General features: G+C 31.0%; 1 protein-coding gene across 1 annotated transcript in view; it reads right to left on the reverse strand.

The window, feature by feature from the left end:
- Positions 1-991: 991 nt before the first annotated feature.
- Positions 992-21,813, reverse strand: part of LOC106466052 (TAR DNA-binding protein 43-like) — a 23,315-nt gene continuing 2,493 nt past the window's right edge. Inside the window, exons 2-4 of the mRNA XM_013926293.2 lie at positions 13,798-13,970; positions 10,074-10,214; positions 992-9,657 (exon numbers count right to left, since the gene is read on the reverse strand). Of these exons, the coding sequence (XP_013781747.1) occupies positions 8,728-9,657; positions 10,074-10,214; positions 13,798-13,970 (1,244 nt within the window). The 3' untranslated portion in view covers positions 992-8,727. The remainder of the gene's footprint in view (positions 9,658-10,073; positions 10,215-13,797; positions 13,971-21,813) is intronic.

A 21,813-nucleotide genomic window follows, 5' to 3' on the forward strand; every position in this document is an offset into this window, starting at 1 on the left:
AAACCTCCAGTTTAAATTTAATGATGATTTGTTGTTCTTTATAATCACCTCAGTTTTTGTGCGTAAGAAAACTATATTTATGTATTCTTTGTCTACATTTAATTGTTGAGTGACTCTCATAAGTATATGCAAGTACTAAGAAATAATATTAGAATCATTGTGTACATAAAACCAATATTAATATGTCTATTTATGATGATCTTTTTTGGATTACCAAAATTGAGCACATGTTGAAGGGTTAATACTGACTGTTCTTTTAGCTATACTGAAATCAAATGTCTGTGTTCAAGAATAATTCATTTGTGGATAACTTAAAGTATGTGTGTGTTAAGAAAACACTAATCTACATCTCTACACACTTGTGTCAGTTCTTTTGTAGCTTCACTGAACCTTATATATATATATATCCACCTACACATTCATATATAGCTTTTTGCAGCTTTATTAAAATTGTTCATATGTTGTTATAATAATAATACCTTGCAATCAGAAAAGATCAATGCTGTCTTTATATGAAAAGTTCTGTTGAGGGTCTAATGCAGGAGTGCATAAAAAAAAGAAAAACAAACCCATTGTACATCTATCAATTCAAACTTGATTCTAGTGTTTCAAGATTAAGACTTACTTAAAATAATAGAAATGTAAAGATAATCCCCCAGTATTTTATAAAGATGAGTATTTCCTAAATGACTATGAAGATAACTTCTCATATAACTTTGAAACCAAAAAAAATGGTTCATACTTTTGGGCGAAATGCACATGTTCTATAGTCTAGAAAACAAAACTATCATCATACATTAATATATATTGTATTACATGAATATAAGTTTAGGAAAAAGTTCATAATCTGTTTATCACTTGAATATTGTGACTTCAGTGAAGTTTTTCCATTAGATGATTAATAGAATCACCATCAGAAAAGTATCAAATGGGTCTTCCATTTTCAAAAATGGGGGAACAAAATTCAACTTTCCCACCAGTTTTTTTTTACAAAAAGAATTGCTCTTTTAAATACCTTGAAAACTGTGAGTAAATTTCATCTAATATACTTATCTGTTTATGACTAAATATATACATTGTGAACTGCAGTATCTGTCTCCTGTTTTAAAAGCTGCGCTCACAGGCAAAGCCCAACATTCATTTCTGAAATGACGGGAGAACAGGTATGAATAATGTTGATGCCAAATTTTATTTCACAAATAGGAATATTTTCATTAAATTGTTAGGAATTAATCACACTATCACCCACTTTTCAAAAATGTGACATAATTTAAAGATAAAAATGTAGATTTACCGTATATTATTCCTGAGTGGCTTTTAGAATGACTGAAATGCTCAACGTTTACTTTTTGCAGTGGGCGGTATAAGTAGATCAGAACTTTGGCTCTGAGTGAAACCAAGAGTGCAACACAATTAACCATTTTAAAGTCCATGAAATAATTTAACTTGATAGATTAACTTAACCTTTTCCTGTCACTGTGGGTGGGTACTTTTACTTATAATAATAATAATAAAAAAAGACCAAAAATTACTGTTTACATGTAAGATGTGGCATTAACATCTTCCCAAGCAGCTTTAATGCTAGCAATATGCCATCAATGTTCTAAAAATAGGATCATATTTATAAAGATATTAAAATAAGCAATACAAATCCCTACATCAACTATTGTAAATACGAAACATCAAAACATAGCTTATAATTAAGGAAATAGTTATCATAGTAATTAGCTTGAAGTACTAGTAGCAGGAACAAAAAAATAAAAATGTTATGTTTATAGCAAAGTTACTGAGGCTATCCGCTGCTGTCCCTAATTTTGTATTTCTGACACAAACGAAGGTAACTAGCCAGTAGCATCAAATGCCAACTCTTTAATAGTGGGAATTATCGTAATACTATAATTATGACTGAAGGTTTGAGCACATGCAGTGCCTAATTTTGATCTTGTTAGATGTAGATTGGGAGTGGAATACCCTAACCACCATGTGAAGGAGGAGGAGGAGGAAAAATAATAATTATTAAATACATAAAACCAACCTACACAACTAATGAATTAATAAAAAAATAAAAACCAAACTGTACATTATTACATTGGACACAAATATACAGAGAGAAATATTTAAAGAATAAACTTCAAACATAACTGGGTCATTAAAATACATAGTCCATAAAAAACAACTATTTTTGTTGTTCGTATAAATGGACATATTTAATGGTAATACTGTTGGTGCTAAAATACTAACACAAACAAGAAACAAAATTCTCAAAAAACATTATAATCAACTAGTACAGAGTATATTAGCCTATAAGTAGTTACTGTAACATTATATTTCAAGTGAAAATAACATTAATAGTGGTATAACTAATACCATAAATAATAAAAAAAATAATCAGTTTCTATAATAAATATGTTGCAAATGATACTGGTGTTTTTAATGACCATTGGGGCTAGCTTTTTTCAGTTCGTCTGAAATTTAACTCCAAGCTAACACTAACAGACCAATGAAGCACAATGGCCTTCGAGGTCATATGATGAAAAACTACAATGAACATGACTTGTAGGTAAGCCATACGCAGATTTTGCCAAAATGAACAGTCACATCTTTTCATTGTGTAACATCTCATTCTCAAATCAACTTTTATATAACACTACTTTACTATTGCTCTTTTAAGCAATTCTACTTTTTAATAAAAATTAAATCTTAAAGTAGCCTGTGTGGCTTTTAGTAATTTACCTGTTCAGATTTAAAATAGCTCGTAACCCCTCAAACTCGAGCAGATGCTACCAGCATCAGGCCATAAATCCTGATTTACCCATCAGACAGTAACAATGTCTGATAAATTTATGTTTCTTTGGCTGAAAACTAATCCAAGCCATATTATTATCCACCTTTTATAAATAGACTGGAAATTTTATAAGGTATGGTGATAATTATTAGGACATCATGAAAATAACTCCAGCAGAACATGCAAAAAATTATGGGGTTAAAAGAGTTAAAACTACTTGCCAGGTGATAGGTAATACAAAACGTTGTGAAGTTCATTGCTAATAAATGCTTTTTTTTACTATCAGATTAACATAGTTTTAATAAAAAATAACAGATAATCTCCCAGTACATCTAGTTATTAGACTAGGTAATATCACAGATCTAACTTTCTTACACTACTATTGCATACTTAAATACATATGCCTTTAAAATCAGATCAAATTTGGGAACAGATATCCATAAAATTAATTTTTTTTACCTTTATTAAAACAAGCATTCAGTTAATAATTTTTATGTATAACTGCTGCCTTCAAAAAGAAAGGAGGAAAAGTACAATTAATAAGTATTCACATAAACATGGCACTCAATCCTTAAAAAGTACCATGTTGATGAACCCAACGTAAAACTTTACTATAAATAAAAATTGTTCTCAAAATTTTGCAATCATAATATACAATTATACTTTTTATACAACTCAGAAGACATCTTTAAACCATTTTGGACACAATATAAATGAAATATGCTCTTTAATGATATTTCATACAATATTAGTTCCATGTAATAACATGCAGAAAATTCGTTATCAAAAATTATTCCAACGTTAAATTCATATCTCATATGACATTAATGTAAAGAATGTCATGTGAGACAATTTGGTTTGTCCTAAATACCTTTGAATGTATCTTTCTGGTATGCATTCATGATATTAGTGATTGCATTTTATCATCCTTGTATCACAAATTTTGAGGTTAATGGGTCTTTTTTTCAGCAGTTGTTGAATGTTTTTTAGTGTAATAATTAAATACAGTACACAAATATAGGTTTCCAACTGTCTGTTGCTGAGAGGTAGTTGTACTATCCATAATGACACAACCCCTTCTAACTTAACAGGTGGTTTTACAACTAATACGTTTTCATGTATATGCATCATTTCAAAAGAATATTAAATATGGTAAAATCTTGAATCTGTTGGATTTGTAGCTTTTAGAGTCGTAAATATTTAACAGCAAGTTGCGAAATTAAAATCTGTAAATAATTAGTTACATGCAATAAAAATAAACTTGTATACCATTGCTGCAAAGGAGATGTTTAAATGCACACAAGACAACAGCCATTCTTATCCAGAACAGTCAGTTTTATTGAAGAAAAGCAAAACTACACACATTCCAACACTCAAGTTTCTTTACATTCAGGATTCCGCACAAGACCACCGCTCTGCTGCATGACACATCTCCAGTTGTAGACAACCTCAAGCACACTTATACTAGATTTTTTGCACATAACCATGATGTTTTCAACATTCCAATTTTTTAGTTAACAAAGAAAGACAACAGGGTATAATAGATTTCATGTCTGTGTCTGGGATAACACTATCAGCAAAATTTGTCACACAAACACGAGGAAACTTTCTGTCTTCTACTTGTGACTTTGAAACAAAGAATTCATTTCCCATACCTTAAGTCTAATTTCTTGCTGTCCTCTACACTTGAGCTCATACTTTCAAAACAACATGTCAGCCAAGCATGAATCAGTTAAAACCATGCAACCCTCGACATAAGTGTTTTGAAACTAGAGGTACGAGTCATTATACTATTAACTGAAAACATACAAAATGCTACAACTTATCTTATTTTACAGCAACTTAATCACACACAGATCACAGCATTTTATTAGACATATTTATAAGAATGATCATCTAACCTAGAAAAAGCTGACAAACATGAAATTATATGGATTATTTCATTCTCAGTACTAAGTTCTATCCAAGGTCGAAGCAATATACCAGACAACACAAATGTAACAAATTCTGAAACAAATCAATTACAAGTAAAATTTCCTTTGTAGAAATAACCTTTGCCACAAGTCAGTATTGAATTTAACAACAAATAGTTACACCAAATGAGATTGGTCCTTTTACAAAATACTTTTGAGCCATACACTGTTCTGCTCATAACACTCTTTTATATCTCATGACCAAAATTTCCAAATCTATTCAATGTTCAAATTTTAAAAGTGATTAACTTTTGAATCATCACTTACAAACAAAGAAAATATTTTCTCATTGACTATGTGTACATGTACATCTCATTTTTATACATGCTTCTCTTTTCACACTCAGTTTGAATTAGCCTTCAAATAGCTTTAATTAAGTTTTATTTAAATATTGTACACACATCTGATATCACTGCATACATTTTCACAGAGAAGAGAATACCACACAATAAATAAGTAGCACTACATACCAGTGAGTGTTATGTTCATAGAAACAAACAATATACAGACAAACCTGTTAGAGTGGTCATCTTTCAATACCTCATAATGCCTAACTCAACTCACTTTAAAGTATAATAGAAATTCATAAACAAATATTCTAATTTTTTTTGCAACTAGGCCATCAGACCCAAACATTTTTCATCTCTTATTCATAAGATTCCCTTCTCTCCAGCAACATTCAAAACAAATTGGGTTACACTTACTGTAGTAGAAAAGAATGTGAACTGGGGAAGGGGGGGGGGGGAGAAGGGTTCAAGATGTCCTTATTAATAGGTTTGACTGTATTTGATATTAAAGAATTTTTTTTTATCAAACATTCAGGATTAGAAAAGTAACAAAAAAAGACAGCTGTAAATCACACCTGTCATCCAATCAAAATTGACAAAAAGTATATTTTTCATACAGACTTCTAACCGTTTGAAAATTCTAATAGATCCTCTTATTTCAGTCTGAAGAAACATCTGAAACCATATTTTCCAAGAAGGTATAGCTGACTTCCAAATTATCAAACACTTTATACACAAAAAAATCACTCATTTGCTTCATACAACATGCATACTCAATAGCAAATTTCCTTTCAATCTACTGTACTTAATTAAATTAAAGGTTCTGAAAGACACCTTTTTTCTTAAGTAATGCAATTAATTAAGTAACCAAAATGAAGTTCTAAATTTTCAAATGTTACACACTTCAAACTGCATCAGTTAAAACTCTTTTCTGCTAATCATGTTGATTAAATATTATATGAGGCTGATAATATATATATATATGATCATTACACTGTGTTACAATCTACATCCACAGATCTACACTTTCGTCAACCACTACAATTTGGATTATCTCCAAATATCTTCAAGTGAATTTTTATGTTGATCATCACACAACCATATTATCATGTAATCAGAAAGCAAATTAAACTGCAAAAAAATAAAAACCTGTAGCATTAAATCTGACAGTTTCAAACTTTCCTCAGTCAATATCATAAAATGATTTCTAAACGATTTTTCTTTAGTTCAAAAATTTCAAATATCTGTGCAACAAAAACTAATCTAAGACATACAAAGGAGAGAGAAAAACACAATAATGAAATCATATTTAGATTCAACCTTTTTAACTAGTTTCAAACACCATACACAAGTACATATGGTAAACATGCTTCATGGTTAACATTCCAGAATAGATTAATGTTTTTTAACCATACAACAATCGAATGAGGCAGACTACTTAGAAAAACAGAGTACTAAAATGAGAAGATTCCATAAGGATGGTTGTAGTCTGGGCCCTTTGTATGGTGCACCATCCAGATAAGTAAACATAGGAACTTGTTATAACTATGTTCTTTGCACACACACACACTAAAAAAAAAAAGAAGCTTTACACAATCCATTACACTTTAACTCTCATGTGTCACTTTTCAGTTTTAAAATTCAAAATTTAGTGCTTTCACCTCTGACATTTAAGTGCATAAGCTAATCTTTATTTATAAGAAGTGTGAAACAAGTTTATGTTGTTCAATTAAAAACGTGTAAAGTAGGTACTACCTGTGCTACAAACAATATCAGTTCACTTGGTTTAAACATAAAAATCATCTGTAAAATGCTCTCGGTAAACGTGTAAGTAATATTAGCTAATGTGCAGGTACATAACTATGCTTCTCACCAAATACACAATTAGATGTTACAGTCGAACTTGCAAGGTTAACGTACTATAATTTTATCCAGTATCCAAACCACACTTACTCTATATGTCAATTTTCAACAATAACTAATAGAAACACACCCTACATTATAAAAAAGTGTGCATCGTGTGGTATGACACATAAGAAAAGTACAAACACATAACTAAAATGCAAGAAACAAAATAATTGTCAAAAAACATGGATTAATAATAATAAAAAGACTTGAAAATTGTAATTTAAAGTTTCTTGCTTTAGCAGTATTTCATATTACAATAACATTTCCTTGTTATCTTTTAAAAGTTATATCATTCTTCTTTCAATATATTTTTGTTAATAACTAACAATTAGCAAAAGAAGATATATCAGAAAAAGTTTTATTTTTTTAATCTTTCGTAATGGGCAAGTATGCATCAGCGTACTAACATGGGCCAATTGAATTCAGTCAAGTATCACACTGTGATACAAGATGGATCATGTGAATTCCAAAATATAAAATCATCAGCATTAGACAAAAAAATATTAAAGAAATCTCAACACAGCACTTTTTTCAACAGATTACACATCAGACTTTACAACAGAAGATGTTTTACAATTTTCCATTTTGGCTTTAAACATTACAAAGAAACCAGAATATTTCAAAAATTGCTAAAGAAATTTTTTCCCCTAAACATACAGATATTTCTAACTGGAAAACTTGTTTATGATAAGATCTTTTACTGCAAATTCATAGTAAGAAGAAGTAAACCCATTTCTGTTTATGACTGTTTTAAACAACAGAATGGATCATTTGTTCAGCCGAACTCTATAACCCTTACCAGTCCAGTATGTCATGTTTTTTGTTTTTTTAATAGGGCAAATAACATTATTAAGTGTTAACAAATTCTGTTTGATATTTCCCTCAAATTATCTACAAAATGAAACTAATTGTGATATTGACTTTTGTACCCCCAATTGTAATTTTTATTTGGAAGTAGAAATATTCACATTTTCCACCCTTGTAGGTAAAACTTGTCATTGTACAAAACAAAGCTACAAAACTATGATCCTTATTGATATTTGTTGCTTATTTCTAGATCAACTAGATTGAAAACAGTGAACTTATCTAAATTGGCTGTGCCATATGCCATCAAAAAGAACTCGCTGCATTTTTTTGTTTTACAGCCTCCATTCTTCTAGAGCTAATAAAATCATAAATGCCTGTTTAGTTTCTTGAAATAATTAGTTTGGTAGTACCCTTTCACTTCAGAAGAAAAAATGTGCTTGGAATTTGAAACTAATAGTTCTTATGGAAACTTCATTCCAGTATGATCTTATAGGTCATTGGTTTTTTATATACCTGCATACAACTTATAAAAGAATTACAGAACTTAACAGAAAAATACAGCGAGACAAATACTCACTAGTTCTTTCATTGAGCATTATGCTAATAAGCATGTGAAACCTTTTTTTAGGTCCATGGTTATCATGCTTCGTGTTTGAAATTCCATGTTTCAGAAATAGTTTTGTTTCTTAGTTATTAATTTTATGAATATAAATATATATGTAGCCATAGTGTTGCCCTGGGATAAAAAAAGGGTTATTAAATATCTCTTCCTTCAGTAAAACATTCTGATAAGGCATAAGTGAGATAAATATTTATGGTGCTTAAAGGATTAGAACACAATGAATGAAAAGTTAAACCAGTACAAGATGAGCACATTTACCTCAATTCTTCACACAATGAGACATTTCACATATTAAGACAGATTCACACATACCAACACACTGTTCCACTCATACACTAGCTACTTTCATGGGGACACTGACATTCCAAACCCTTGTTTTACCTCTCGCTGAGGCCATTGTCCTGGATTGCTGTTGCTTGCATCCCCTGAACCCTGGGTTTGATTCATCCATTCTAGAAACCCTGACCTCTGAGCATTTCCCCCACCTGCTGTAACATGTGATGGTGCTGATGTTGTATTTGGAATATGGGGATTCTGGGGATTCCCTATCCCTTGATTTTCTGCTTGACCCATTGTTGCCGACTGAAAATTCCCTCGAAACAATCCGAGACCCGCTTGTCCTAGGGCCGCTGCAACCATGGCTGAACCTAACGGTATGGCTGCTCCAAGGTTGAGTGCATCCATACTAAGTGTAGGAGGTATGGTATTGACCCCTCCCTGACCACCAGTATTTCCCTGACCCCCAGGCTGATTTCCTCCAGTTCCCATTGTTCCTAAGCCTAAACTATTTCCAAGGGCTGCTAAATTAGATAAATTTGCACTACGATTCCCTCCACCCCCTCCTTGGTTCCACATACCACCACCACCCATTCCCATATTCCCATGTTGAGGCATCTGACCACCAACAAAAGGACTATTTTGTCCTAAACCACCTCCAAACCCTCTCATTTGTACGCCACCCATTCCACTGTGATTCCCTGGACCATTCATTCGCCCAAGTATACGTCCATGGCGACCTCCAGACTCATTCTTAGGCATAGCATTGCTAACATGAATACTAGTGCCTTTAATGATATGATCCTCCCCACACAGGCTTTGGGCCACCTCTGGATCCATGAAGGTCACAAAGGCAAAAGCCCGGAATGGTTTTGGGATAAATACATCAGTTACCTCACCAAATTTGGAGAAAAACTCTCGGAGGTCATCTGCTGCAAGGTCCTCAGTGCAGCGACCAACAAACACCTTCCTATTGAGTTCTGTTGCTTGGCCATCTTGCTATTTAGAAAAAAAGTGCAAAATTCTACGTGTTATTAAAACTGATTTACAAACATAATCCTGTTATAACTTATTTTACAGGGTTTATCATATACGTTTCATTTCCGAAGAGTGATATAAACTTCAAGTATATATATACTACAATTGGGTTCATTATTGGAAATTTTGCTTGCAAATACCATCTTCATTCATTTTTACACTATGACTTCGTGAGACACACTATTAAATTGGCTTTATCTGACTAGCAGCAAGTAAACATTCTAGCCTATTTTATTTTACAGATTTTAGAAGCTGGATAGCTTTGCTTTTGTTTCAAACTTCATTAGTGTACCATTAACACAACTATAACTTAACGATTATTATTATTATATAGAGATGCAGTACTAAATACTTCTTCAATCACAATTGTAACATACCTTTGAATTTGGTATCTTCACATCACACCATCTTCCATCAATCATGTGACGTTTTGATAGTACACGAACCTGAGATTCATAATTTCCAAACCTCATGAAACCAAACCCTTTTGATTTACCAGTTTTAGGATCCTTTTTAACCTGTCATGACAGAAGAAAAATTGTTATAAAATATATATTATAAATCATAATAATCAAGGTCACACTAAAGGAAATATATATACTGTTGTTGCAATGTAGCTATGTATACATGTGCATGTGTATGTTATATATCAAACTTCAAAATATTCATGTTTTAATTCATTATTCCAAACTGAAACTTTGTTTTTATTTTCAAGTGAATCATTTCTATTTCATGCACTTATGGATATTTTAAAAACAATAAATGTGTTTAATGCTAGAAATATGTTAAACAAAGTATAATCTTAAATTTGAAAGTACTATAGCATGCAAAATAACAGTATTGTACAATTCACCTGAGAATGTACAAAATGACAAACTCCTACATATAGTTTCTCAAAGAAAGTATATACATCTTAAGTGAGACTGTACCATCTATAAGTGATTTTGTATTGCTTGAATCTATAAGTTTGAAAAATCCTGCCCCGATACTTTTTTCACAGATTATCTCATTCTTCAGTACATAGTGAAATTAAAAGCACTTTTGTTCTTAAATTCATTATATCTGTATACATGTTTTAATTAAAGAATTTGAGTTATCACTTAAACATACAGAGAATCAAAGTTGGCTTAAAATCCAGAACTAAACTAATTTAATGTTACATAACTGTTTGCTTAATTGGTTTGGTATTGACCTTCCATTGTTGCAAGCCAAGTTTCGGTTCCTTATAGGCTTAATTTGTGATTCACAAATTCTTCGATCAATAAATAAAAATGAAAAAAAGAATGAGAGAAGGGACTTATTTATCTCACCAACAATTTAAAAGCTTCAGAGTTTCATGAAGCCTTTATTGGAATTTTGAAGGGATATCAATGCATGTATTATTATGCTCATATATATGACTTGATTCATATTAATTTTATTAATACCAGCCAAGAAATGTAACAAAATTTCCTGATGAATTATAAAAACTAAACCATACGGTCTGCTACAGTTTGGTTACAGTTAATACCTCTGTAAAATAAATCATATGTATTAGTATTATAAAAAACATTTATCAGTCAAATCAATGTCACTTGCAAAAAACAAATCTGAAGAAAGTAAAGATACTAAACTAAAAGAACACCATCACTATACTATATACTTTAAACTGTAATATCGAAATCACAAAAATATTACAAAAAAAGCATACTCTCCCAGAGTTTGTATATACTTTTAGAATTCTGTAAGTGTCAATAGTATGTTTTGTACATACTGCAGATGATTCAGCAGCAAATTGAAGCATGTGGAAAACAGAGTAACTCCTTAATTGAAGATAAATTCTACATCTCAAAAGAAATGTAACTTATAATTAATCTGCACAAAAATAATTTCTTATAAGGAACGATAAATTATTACAGGTAGCAGATATTCTCTTTGAAAGTTTTATAAAAAATGATCACACAATGCTTCTTAATTTTAGGCCTGCATGTAAGATTTTTTATGTAAAAGACATGTGTAAGAGTAGGATGATTTAGGTTTGATGAATTCACAAAGTTTATTATTACTGTCTTGTAAACTAACCTTATTTTCTAATTATCACTTACAAAATAAAGTAATGCCTCACACTTGAATTAAGATTCTGATGTATTGTACTTGTAGGTACTAAAACCATGAAACTCCAGACAGTAAAAACCTCAGAAATCAGTCAGGGAAATTCATCAAGGATGTGAGGGAGGAACTAAAGTAAAAGGAAGTTCTGTGGCTTCAGCTGGTCCAATTCAGAAAGTTGTTAATATGGCAGACAAAGCAAATGTTGACCTGATGAAGATGAGGTTTGTACCAGCCTTCAAGGTTGCTATATGTGGGCAGCCATATACAGCTTATAAATCAGACTTGATACTGATGGAAAGATACATTATCCCCCCCCCCAGAAGTAAAAAAACATTACACACAAAACCTCCACTATCATACTGTTCAAGCCAGCTCTTCGAATGTCATGATGTGTATTATCTAATTTAGATTTTTTTACATTAAAACTTCAAAATAAATCATTTATATTTCTAAAAGCACTGATTTCTTACATTATTTCCAACTAAAAGACTTAGAATCAGCAGTTCTAAATATGGAAGAGAAGAGTAAAGAGCTTAGTGGATTCTTCCTCATTTTAACTTTTTTTTTTATAAGTTCTAATTGAACATGATAAATATGTGATCATAACAATTCTATGATGGTAATATCATATGAATAAGGACAGTTACTGCCTATCACTGTTAGTAATGTTTAAAAATACAATCACTTGATAACTCCAGAAATTATTTTCAGTAATTGCACATATGATCAATGGAAATATCCTATCCAATCATGGCAATAATTTAGATTAAAGTTTTGTTTCTCTTCACCCCGCTTCATGAAATAGAATTTAGTAATGCTAGTCTTTTAAGGGTTCTGAGGTTTACGCGAGCAAAAATTGAAAGTTTTTAACTTTGGTAATGATGATGCCACAAGAAGCAGGGAGATCTGTGAGGAGACATGAAAAAGAAGAGTGAGGAAGAGACCTCTTCATCACCAAGGTAGGTGTTTGGAAGACTTTCTTCCTCTTTGTGCCGTTCTTGGTTGATTTTGTTGGTGTCTATGGATATTTTGTACTCTTGTTTTCGGGAAAAAGAGAGGAGGTTGACATTTATTTCTTATAAGATTGTGTTTTTGACGAATATCCTTTTCAATGAAAATATCTGGTATATCTTTTAAACCGTATCAATAGTAAGGCTCAGAGATCAACCAATCACTCATCAAAACTGAATTTGTAGCAAAAAGAATTGTGAATAATGTACACATAGTTTTAAATTTCCATCAAATATATTCCCTAAATAGTAATGTTGAAACAACTGTTATATTAAATCACTGTTCAAATACATTTTCACAGCAGCCAGTATTATGTTTTGATACACACACGACAGGTTGCATTCCCTTGTCAACAAGTATAAGTCAACATACACTACAGTCAGAAGTATCCTCTGTATGCAGAATATTTGACTGTGGTTTCTATTATTTCCATGAACAAAAATGCTTCCAAGCTATAAACTGGAGATCATTGCCATGACTAACTATCTTTTAATTGTACGCTACCATCAGAAGAGTAAAACTATGAATCGGAATTAATGAAAGGGTTTTAATGACTTGAGCAAACTCTCAACACAAAGAGAACAGTTATAACACAGTATAAAGGATATGATTGTATTTCCATGATTACAAAAACTTTAAAGCAAAATACACACAGACAACAAAAATATAAATGTGGATGGGAGCAAAATATTTTGCCAGTTCTGAAAATTTCCAAGAATTCCCAAACAAATCTCTCCCTCTAACTTTTGCCAACACATACACACAATCATCACTAGTAGTATGATTGTGGAATAACTTACAATGCAGGAAAATGAGTGACTCAAGAAACAAAATAGGGCCAGATTGACAGAGTCCAAAATTTTATTTTTTTTTCTGCAAGACTCTTCACATACTAATTCTATTCTAGCCAAAACCATCAATACTATTATACATACGTATTTCCATACCCAATACAGAACTCTTCCACTTATATATATATATAAATACTTTTGTTCATACTTGTGCCATTAAAACTTCTCCATAAGCTTCAAAATACTGCTTCAGGTCCTGTTCTGTAGTTTTCCAAGGCAATCCAAGCACAATAAGGTCGGAACACTTATGTATACTCTCCATCCTTTTTGTTTTGGCAGTGCTATTTTCCAACTGTTCATCTGACTTACGTTTGTTTTCCACTATATAAAGAAAGAAAAGTAAATTTAGTGTGTGCATCAAAGAAATAAGACATTTCTTCCTACTAGAATGTTCCTTTCAATATTCAAGCTGTAAAGAAATGACACAATTAATGTTTATATTATTAACAAAAAAACCTTTGAGAATATCATTTCCAATGTTTTTAGCATAGTTCAAAAAGTTTTTGAATGTATTATTTTCTGCAGGTTACTTACAGTGCAAACATTACTCAAAGGTGATAAAAATATAAGTAATATAAGAAAAACAAATTTTGCCTAGTATAAACATCACAATTTAATAATCATAGTTACTATGGACTGATACCTGTACTACAAAGTCTGTTACTGGGACTATGGCCAAAAATACTATTAATAGTGAAGGAATCCAGTTGATGATTAAATGCACTTTATTTATTACAGGATTTGGTTTTCTTGTGAATTGATTTATGATATTAAACTGTTCTGGTTATTTTATATATCATCAGTTTTATTAATATATAGTTAACCATACTGACATGGGTCATGGGTCAAGGGCCACGTCATTGCATTTGTTGACTTGCATTCAAAATTTTATTGAACTACTATTTTATGAATTTATGTCAATAAGTTTGGTATCAAATTGAAGATTATAATTCAAATTTTAGTATTACACATTAGTTAATTTCTTAATTTAAAAAAATAAATATTAAAAACACACCCAAATATCAATTTTTGTATGCCACATGGTATGTTTAATGCAGAAAAGGTTCAAATTAGATGTTTGTGGTGTCCAAATACAAAGTCTATAGTTTCTTACAAATTAGATACTCAAATTACCAATATCAACAAGCTAGAATATGAAATAAGAACCTTGTATTTTTCCCATTTTGAGATATTAATATATTTATTGAATCAACCAAGGTGGCCCTGTCCATCTCTTCAATTTTTGAAAATACTTACTCATGTACACCTACTTTGCCCAATAATGCATGTATAACCTATCGAAAGTTCAGAATGTCCTCCTAGTGGTTTTTGCAGCTTCTGCGAAGTATTTGCTCAGTAAACTCTTTCTTTTCATGTTAGATTCTAAGTGGTAATGTAAGATATTAGTGAGCTCAAAATTTCATATTTTGTAGACCCAAGTACAGCTCAATTCCTTAGCTTGACAAATTATAGTGGAATTCTGTGGTACTGATATTGTAATTTATGATTTTCGTTATTTCAAAATGTATATATATATAAAACCCCAAAAAATTATTATATTTCACATCCTCCACGTGTAAAATTTTATAAGGCTTAGCAACTTACATCAAGCAGCAAACAAGTACAAAGTTCATAACTATAAGAGATAATTGTTTGCTATACTTCTTTATTTACTGTTCCATGTTTTAAGAAAAATAAGTTTATGAACTTTTGTAAATAGTAATAATGTTTATACATATATAATGCATTATAACTGAATGTGACTGTATTTTACAAAATACTGGTCCACTAAGACATAGCCAAATCAAGTCATTTTGTAAAGGCATGTTTTATATTCTTCGATACGGTAACAAGTGCACGTGCACCGCGTCACTGCAACTTCTGTAATGTTAACCAGGCACAGCTGAAAAGTCAATATAATAAAAATAACAGATATATATAATGTATAATTTTATGAGATTTAAGCTATTTAAACTAAACATACGTGTTATAATTTGTATTCATTCTAGAATGAAAAAAAGAAAATTTATATTTATTTCCTAATTCTAATGGTGATTACAAGGTCAGTCAAATCGACCAAACCAATAAAGAGCATCAATACTGAAAATAACAGATAAAATATTTCTTAAAAACATTTGATAATTATCTGGAAATTATAAAGATTTTGCACGTGAAAATTGAAAATTTGCTGATGCATAAAAGTATTTTTAATCTTAAAATCAAAATTACTTTGCATGTTGGATAGTCAACAATCGAAAAGAAAAACATTACTTAAAAAATCTTAAACTTAACAAAAAATATGATATTTTGTGCGCAAAAGCCTCGTAATGTTTACTGATAATCTGCAACAATTTGTCAAGGTACGCTTACTGATTTAAAAGTTATAGATGAAAACTATAACAGCCCATGCTGAAAGAGTTAATTGTAAGTTGTGATGAAGTAAGCTATTTTTTTTATCAGAAGTTTTTAATAAAACCAAGTAGATATAAATGCAGGTTTTTGCAATTTTTCCCACCAAACAAAAAAATTTTGAAAAAGACATATATCAAATGTTTTTTTTTCTTATTATTTTGAATATAATAGTTCTACACCTGAAAGCTCTTGACTTGAAAGTCACATTTAGAATTCAATTAAGCACAACATTACAAATTGGCTTTGACCAGGGGACCATCATGTTTTATCTTACCCCTAATAACACATTATATTTACCATTTATATATTAACCTTGAGGCCTTTCCCTCCCAGAAAATTTTTATTATTAATCAAATAACTTAGTCTTTGTGTTAACCTCATTGCTCCTTCCACATTCCAGAAGTTGCAAGACAATTAGCCAGAATCTTCCTTTTAATTTCCTCTTTCCTATAATATTTCCTTCTGCCACATTAGCATACCTTCCCCACTATATTTCAGAAGGGTTCAGAAAAATGCAATACACTGATAAGGAGTCAACTACCAATACCACTCTCTTTTCTATAAACCTGAATGCTGACTAGGTGTTCCACAATTTTTTATGGTATCTGTACTCTTCTGTACATGTTCATTTATGCATGACTACATGGACAATAAAATGTTCCTGTTCCAATAACTGCCACAATATCCACTACTTGGTACTGGCATCGGGTATAAAAAAACAGTTGCTATATTTTAACATTAAAACAATCATTGCAACCTTGTATATGCAATTTCCAATTGAACCATGACAAAATTAAAAACAAAAACAAACATACCAGATTACTGTTTTATAGCTGGACTGATTTACCTTTTTTTTTATCTGGTAAACAAGATTTGCATAAATACTCATGCATAACAAGATAAAAATACAAAGTAGTGTGAAATAGTGAATTAAATAAAAAAATTCTTATACCTATGCTGAATGAATAGAGAATTATATTTCACCATTTTCCATCACCAACCAAAACTTAGTACTGGTTACTGAAAAATTTCTTTCTTATCACCATGATGGTGACCTAGGATGATGATTACTACTTTTTCTACCCTTATTCTTTACTTGGAATAAAGTTAAGTTAACTTTTTACATTGTCTTCATTTGGAATTAAACTTTAATTAACAAATATTTATAAACCATCTCTTAGCTGCAGAAGAAATTACAACATAAGGTGATTTCCCCCTTGGTTAGCTTACTATGAATTCAAGTTATGTTCATTGTCTTTTTTATGGAAATCAATGACGAGTCAACCGAGATTTAAAACTGACACTAAAACGAGGAATAAATATTTCCCTTACACGCTAAAATAAAACAAATAAAAGCCAAGGGGCTATGAGTGCTATACTATGATTAGAAATTTTTCAAGAAATTATCAATATAATAATTTCATTGGGGGGTACACTGAGATCAACCCCAAAATTAAAAGTTACAATTTTTTTTTTCTTTTTGAATACAATTTAGTAAATAAAACTTTTTTACTGAATAAATTTCAGTTCTGAAGTGTTTTTTAGAGAAGAAAAAAGTACATTATTATTTTCTATAATTTTTAATTCAATGGTTAATTTTTGCTTTACAGACAGACTGAATCCATCCATCCTGTTGGTTAGAAATATAATTGCACAGGGGTACAGTGAACTTAATAACTTCTTCCCTTTTAGCATCATGTTCAGTACTAGGTCTAGACTGACACCGTAAGATGACATTGCGGGCTTAGAAGCACCAAATGTCATATAGTTAGTTTCTTGCAGTGTTCTTCTATGGTCTTAGCAACATAATTCATCAGTTCATTGCAGTCTATATACAATACTGTCTTGGCAAAATTAATGTTCTTTATACACTCTTTGAGTGTACAAGTCACAATGCAAACATTTCACCCACAGTTCAGCTCAACACTAACATATTTTTCTAACTATTTGAACTTGTTTTTAGTACATTTCTTGATTTCTAAGACCAATAACATCACTTCTTTCTAAAATTTTAAGCATATTTTTGACTGATATATTCAAATGTGTCAACAAATGCCTAGTTCCGATTAACAGGGAATAACCCACACACTTTGAGGAACCTGAACTGGACAATAGAGTTAACAATTTTTTGCATTTATTGGGATATACAGACAGGTCATTCTAATTAAAAGCCCTACCCAGGTATTTTCTCAGTGGATTTATAAGTTTCTAAAATTATGACCTTGGGTGGCCCATAAAACTCAAAAGTCTATGAATTCACAGATAATTAGTCCAAGTTAAAAAAAAATGCTTGGCATCTGAAATTTTCGAAAACAGGAAGGAGGAGGTCTTTTTTTTAATTATCTTTTTTAAAACGAGTTTGCACCCTTTTTCATGACTGTTGCTTGTTTTCAAAGGGTCCATATCAAACAGAAGTCTTCTTTGTTTCATATTTTTATTAAAGCAATACAGAATTTATGACAAATAAATAAAAAGGGCAAAATGAATCAATGTGTATAGCTCATTCTTTATTCAGAAGACTTTTGTTTCATTTTCTTTATCAAAACAATATAGCATTTATAACGAGTAATTAAAAAGAGCAAAACAAATCAACTGTGTTAATCTCTTTTTTTCCCAATCCACAGCAAAAGCTAAAAATAGGTCATTGAATCAGGGTCCCCACAGCCTTTTGGGTCATGTATTGACATATCATTCTACCTCTCCGAGGCATAGGTGTTATACCCTTCGTCATGTTGCCTACAAAGATGAGGGTCATGTATTTGTTACCTCAGTTTGTGCCTCAATTTGTGAATATTTTGAGAGGATACTTAAGAAATCTGAGTTACCGCATGTATTGTTGCACAAGTGAAAATCATAACTTGATTTCTGCAAGTTGCACAAGCCCATCGTGAAAGGGTTAAAGGAATTCTCAAGGAAGTGTTTTTATGTATACTACTTGGCCATATTATGTGGATGACTTAAAGGTTTTGTTTGTTATGGAGCATATTCATTTAGGAAACAAATTCCACATTTCTCCGAGCTGTAATGAGAAAACAAATATTTTTTTTAAGTCAGGTTATTAGATCATCCATCCACACAAGGTGGTGGCATCTGGTACATGCTCCGTAATCAAAATCTTCCACTGAATTACAAATTAGTATATGGTTTAATGCAAACTTCATGTGGAGGTAAAGTGCCTTACACTACCGCCAGGTTCACTGTTAATTATGAGTGAATAAGTTTTACTGTTATACAGGACCTACTATTAGTAAGTCATAAATGACTTGTAAGTTGTACTGTGAAGTGTAATTTGGGTTTCGGAAATTTAAATTAGTATTCAGGCTCTGAATCATGCAAGTGACAGAATATGGTAAAACTTGAAATGTTAAAAGCAGATCTTGATCACAAATTCCATGCTAGGTTTTGTTTTAAAAATTTACCAAACATTAAGACCCCATGGTCTAATTGCTACACTTAAGACTTCATGTTAGTGTACTTATACGTGTACCCTGCTAGTTCACTGTAGACTTTATTAGGTTCGTAACTATCCATTATAGTTGCAGTGATTGGCGAGTGATATATTTACGAACCACAGCGTTGAACAATGGAGTGGCAGGAAAAGGCCATTCAAGCACGCTCATTAATTACTTCTTTTTTAAAATGTATTGTTGATCATACAAAAAATTAAGACATTTTTTGCTGATTTTGACCTCAATATTCAAGTTGAAGCCTTCAAATGCTAGGTAAAAAGGTAAGGGTTATTTAAAGACTATTTTTATTTTGTTTTGAATTTTATACAAAGCTACACGAGGGCTACCTGAGCTAGCCTTCCCTAATTTAGCAGTGTAAGACTAGATGGAAGGCAGCTAGTCATCACCACCCATCGCCAACTCTTGGGCTACTTTTTTACCAAAGAATAGTGGGATTGACTATCACATTATAACACCCCCACTGCTGAAAGGGCAAGCATGTTTGGTGGCATGGAGATTCAAACCTAAGACCCTCAGATTGCGAGTTAAGCACCCTAACCACCTGGCCATGCCGGGCCCCATTTTTATTGAAATAAATCAATTTTTTAAAGAAAATTTCTATATTGAAGTTATCTGCTTCTGTGAGTGGAATTTCCTGGGAATGTTCACTAATGCACCAAATATTATCTGTCCACATATTTCAGACCCAGTTTGATATTTTTTAATTTCTGATTTTTTGTGCTTTATTTATTATTAATTTAAGCAATTAAAAGTGATATTTGGTTATAAAAACACTTGATACTCATTATTATTTATCACAGAAGGAAAACTAAAATATTGTGCTTCCATTGGAACTAGCACTGTTTTAACTGGTGAAAACATATAAAAAAAAATCATAGGTAATTTCATTTAATGCTTTTTACCATTGGATAGTTTTAATGGTTACCTTTTTGTAACAAATGCTTCACAAGTGCCTGCTTAATTTGGACACTCATTATTAATATATATGGGAAAATAATGTCAAGTTATAAGTAATGTACCTAGACATATGTAGCACATATATCAGGCAAGGTACTTTACTTACAATTTTACACTCATCACTGTACTCTAATAATAATAATAACTGGAATAGTTAACATATGTTCAGCATAGTAAAAAGGAAAATGAAATACACTACTTATCTTTAAATTAAATTATCCAAACTGTTTCATGTGCTAAAACTATTATTAAGCATAATAAATCTAAATTTTTTTCCTTTTAATTCTTCACGTTTGTTTTTGTTATTCTTAAATTCAAAGTTCAAGATGACTCATGAAGTTCTTTGAGAAATGAGCATAATATATTAACCATTCAGCTGCATTTTTCACTGTTTACTATGATAAACTCCATACCATTCAGCACAAAATGGTGAATTTTTTATTTCTTGTATACAATTTAGACAAGTTTGCTAAAGTAAAAATACTCTTTTAAAAGATTTTTGTAATAAATTATGAATCCACTTGAAAATTTTTATTGTTAATGTAATTTCTTATTAGATTCATTTGTGGATTATATTTTTAATGTAGTAGTAGTAGTTTTTTTGTAAATATTTGTTTATAGTACATAACCTTCTCCCACACCTTTTTCCTGCAGATTTCAGCAGTATCGTTATGTATTTGCAACTGTAAGTGTAATTATGCAATTTTGAAAGAGGAATAAGAAATGATAGAAATAATGCCACATTCAATGATTTTCAAGCATTTTCTGATAAACCGATTGGCCAATTTTGACAGGATATATACCACAGAATACTGAAAACCACTAGTTTAGTTTTTAACAAAGATAAGTCATAAAATTGGTACTTACTTATTAACAGTTAGGGCATTCTTAATAATTCTTCATACATCTTTACTGACACTGACAGATAAAATGTGTTAACTATTAACCAATGGTGTAACATCATGTGCTAGCAAATGGACAAATAATGAATTACTACAATAATTATTTACACCAAGATGATGATACTAATACTGTGTTACATTTACAGTGTAACTGTAAGAAACTTAGGCGAGACTGCATCTAGAGAAAAAAAAAAGGGCAATGGAGCAGAATAAGCCAGTATGGTTTAGTAAAGGTTTAAGAGATCATATTAGGGATAAACACAATAAATTCAAGAAATTTAAACTTACTGGAAATAATAAGGACTTGGGGGACTATAGGAAATAGAGAGAGCTGGTTAAAAGGGCAAAAACTGTATGTGAAAAAGGGTTGGCTGAGAGAGTCAAATCAAACAATAAGGAATTCTTTAAATATATGATAGCAAA

Source organism: Limulus polyphemus, unplaced genomic scaffold (genome assembly GCF_000517525.1).
Source record: "Limulus polyphemus unplaced genomic scaffold, Limulus_polyphemus-2.1.2 Scaffold2135, whole genome shotgun sequence".
NCBI classification, from domain to species: Eukaryota; Metazoa; Arthropoda; class Merostomata; order Xiphosura; family Limulidae; genus Limulus; species Limulus polyphemus.